Source organism: Eimeria tenella, genomic scaffold (assembly GCF_000499545.2).
Source record: "Eimeria tenella Houghton genomic scaffold, Eth_scaff1260, whole genome shotgun sequence".
Taxonomy (NCBI): Eukaryota; Apicomplexa; class Conoidasida; order Eucoccidiorida; family Eimeriidae; genus Eimeria; species Eimeria tenella.
Window position 1 is genome coordinate 1 of NW_013543728.1, and position 3,477 is coordinate 3,477.

The window sequence follows — 3,477 nt, forward strand, 5'->3', positions numbered from 1 at the left end:
GAAGCTTGTAGCAGCGGCAAAGGCCGGACAGCAGAAACAGCAGCGGGATCGGCAACAGCAGCAGAAATAGCAGCAGCAACAGGAGCAGCAGCAGCAGCAGCAGCAGCAGCGGGCGTACCTGGGCAAGGCGCTTTGAGACGGTGAGTCTGTGGGGTATAAAGCGGAGGGAAGGGGAAAGAGGCCGCTTGAGGACCTGCAGAGGCGCAGCAGCAGCAGCAGCAAGAGGCCTGCTGCTGAGTTGTTGCTGCTGCACTGCTGCCGCAAGTTGGCGGCCGCAGCAGCAGCAAAGACTGCCGCGCAGCGCAGCAGCAGCAGGAGGCAGCTGCTGCTGCGCCCGCGAGAAAACCCAGCGTGCAGCGCGGCTAAAGAGCAATTCAATCCACACTCACAGCTCAGGGTTTAGGGTTTAGGGTTTAGGGTTTACCTTGAGAAGCCGCTGCAGGCAGCTGCCCAAATCCGCCCATTCCTTCGCCCGGTCAAAAGCGCTCAGCACCGACAGCACTTCCGCGGAGAAGCGCCTGGCTTCTGCTGCAGCAGCAGCAGCAGCAGCAACAGCAGCAGCAGCAGCAGCGCAAGACAAGTGCAAGTCAACTGGAGCAGCGCCAGCCACTGAGTAGTGCTGCTGCTGCTGCTGCTGCTGCTGCTGCTGCAGCTGAGGGGCTTAGGGTTATGGGCACTTGCCGTCATCGCCGCCCCCCGCGGGCGCCAGCGGAGCCAACATGGTTCCTTAGGCCTAGCTGTTGCTGCTGCTGCTGCTGCTGCTGCTGCTGTGGCTTTCGCCTACTACAGCGGGCACCGCTGCTGTGGCAGCTGCAGGTGGCTCGTTCCCCAAGTCCCGCTGCTTCACTTCCGCTGCTTCTGCTGCTGCTGCTGCTGCTCTTGCCCTGTAGCTGACGACAGGTGGCGGCTGCAGCAAGGGAGGCAGCAGCAGCGCCTGCTGCCGCTGCTCCCCCTGCTGCCAGCTCCGCCGTGCGACTCCTGCTCCTTAGGGGGAGGCTGTCGCGGCTGCTGCTCCTGCAGCGGCTGCTGCTGTGCGGCGCTACAGCTGCGGCAGCAATGGTCGCAGCAGCAGCAGCAGGCTGCTGGTATTTCTGTCTCCCCCTTGTCTCCACGCTGCAGCACCCCAAACCCTCTTCTTTGCTGCTGCAGCAAACTATGTGTGCATTTCTGGCTGCTGTTTCAGTGGGGCTGCGACTTGGGCTGAGTTAACAGCAGGGCCCCGGCGGGCAGCGGATCGCGGCTGCTGCTGTGCTGCTGCTGCTGCTGCTGCTGTGCTGCTGCTGGCGCTGCTACTCCCATTTTTGTCCTTGAGAAATTAGTCCTTGCATGTTTGCCTACACAAAATTGACAGCGTTTTACTTTGAATTTGCTCCCGGGGGGAAGCTCTGCAGCAACCGCGCCAGCTGCTCTGGCGTGGCTGCCGGCGCTGCTGCAGCTGCTGCTGCTGCTGCTGCAAAGTACGGTCAAACCCTGTTGGCTAGAGGGGGCGTCAGCTCGGCAACATTAGCAGCAGAAGCAAATTTGCTCTTGAGTTCAAATTCGCAGCTATCGCAGCGGCTGCAGCAGCCGCAGCAGCGGCAGCAACTGCGGCAGCGGCAGCGCCGACACACACAGCAGCAGCAGCAGCAAGTGCACTGCAATGGCGGGTGGGAGCAGCAAGACTGTTTCTGCTGATGCAGCGGCTGACACAGCCGCTGCAGGGATCGCCCCTGCGGCGGATCCCGCGGCTGCCCCAGACACGCAGCCGGCGAACGCCCCAGCAGCAGCAGCAGCAGCAGCAGCAGAGCCTGCAGCAGCGTCTTCTGGGCTGAGGCTGCTGCAGCGCGAAGGTGGAGACTGTCTGGAGTGTCGGCAGCACTTGCTCACAGTGCTGTCTGCTGTAGTGCGAGCGCTGGGGCCAAACCGGCGGCCTTCTTCTGCTGCAGCAGCAGCTTCTGCTGCTGCTGCTGCAGCGGACCGCGCAGCAGCAGCTGCGGAGGCAGCAGCGGAGCGCGCAGACGAGGAAGCAGCAGCAGCAGCAGAGGAAGCTGCGAGGCTGGCGGGAAAGGCGGGAGCAGCAGCAGCGCGCGCGAGGGCGGCGGCCGCAGCAGAGGCAGCAGCAGAAGCAGAGGCAAATTTTGCTGCTGCAGCAGACGCAGCAGCAGCAGCAGAACAAACTGAAATCGACCAAATGAAGGGGCTGGCCCCCCTGTCGCTGGAGGAGCTGCAGCTGCTGGCGGAGTCTGCAGGGGACCCCACACAAGCAGCAGTGCTGCTGCAGCACAACGCTGCTGAGCTGCTGCTGCTGCTGCTGCAGCAGTGGGTGCTGCCGGGCCTGGAGACAATCTCTGCAGCAGAGGAGCAGCATCAATGCAGCCACTCTTCTGCTGCTGTTGCAGTCAGCCGGCGTTTGCTGCTGGTCAGCCGCGCAGCGGGCGTTCCTGCTGCTGCTATTGCTGAGCTGCTGCTGATGGCAGCAGCAAACCTGATATCTGCGCAGCCGGACCTTGAGCACGGGGAAGCAGCAGCAGCAGCAGCGCCATCTGCTGCTGCTGCTGCACTCGCCGTGGCGCTGCCGCTTGCTGCTGACGTGTTTGCTGCTGCTGTGCTCAGCTGCACAGACGCAGGGGCCCTCAAGGAGGCCTTCAGGGGCCTTGCTGCTGCACTGAGTCTGCGGCAGCAGCAGCAAACGCCGCAGCAGCAGCTGGCAGACGCGCGCATGAAGCGGCTGCTGCTGCTGCGCGCAGCACCCACTGCAGCAGCAGCAGCAGACCTCTTCGCCAGGTGTATGTACATTTTGCGGCAGGCGCTGCATGCGCCGCTGCTGGGGGCTTCCACGCACTGTTTGTCTTTGCTGCTGGCAATAAGTGACATTGATGCAGCAGCAGCAGCAGCTCTCAACGCAGCAGCAGCTCAGGCAGCAGCAGAGGCAGCAGCACGGGCAGCAGCAGCAGGCGGCACTGCAGCAGCGTGCCCCACTGAGGAGGACATGCTGGGCGCGCTGCCGCCGCTGCTGGTGCTGCTGCGGCAGCAGCAGCAGCAGCAGGTGCTGCTGCTGGTGTCCATAGAAAGAGCAGCAGAGCTGCTGCGGACTCCCGTGCTGCCAGCAACTGCTGCTGCTCCTGCTGTTGCTGCTGCAGTGCCGCCGGAAGCGCGGGCGGAGGCCTTCATGCAGCAGCTGCGGCAGCAAGTGCTGCAGGAGCAGCAGCAGCTCGATGAGGAGAGCAGCAACACGTTGGCCAGTTTGCTGCTGCTGTGCGCAGACCTGCTGAAGGGGGACCCGCAGCTGCTGCTGCAGGGGCCCCCCGGGGGGCCCCCCGACCCGCTGGGCACTGCGGAAATGCTGGTGCAGATTTGCTGCTGCAGCTGCTGCTGCTGCAGCAGCGACGGCGCACTCGAAGCTGCTTTGCTGCTGAACTTCGTGCTGCTGGAAAACAACGAAGCTGTGGGGCTGAGCCCTGCTGAGGTGGAGGGTATTAGCACGCGGCTGGCCAAGCT

The 3,477-nt window shown here is 63.9% G+C and overlaps 1 protein-coding gene across 1 annotated transcript; it reads left to right on the top strand.

Moving 5' to 3' along the window:
* Positions 1-1,639: 1,639 nt before the first annotated feature.
* On the top strand, positions 1,640-3,325 carry ETH_00030485 (uncharacterized protein; the record flags this gene model as incomplete). The annotated part of the gene is made up of 1 exon (XM_013378985.1): positions 1,640-3,325. A coding segment is annotated over one exon (1,686 nt), but the record flags the coding sequence as incomplete, so codon positions are not given.
* Between the last annotated feature and the right edge of the window lie 152 nt (positions 3,326-3,477).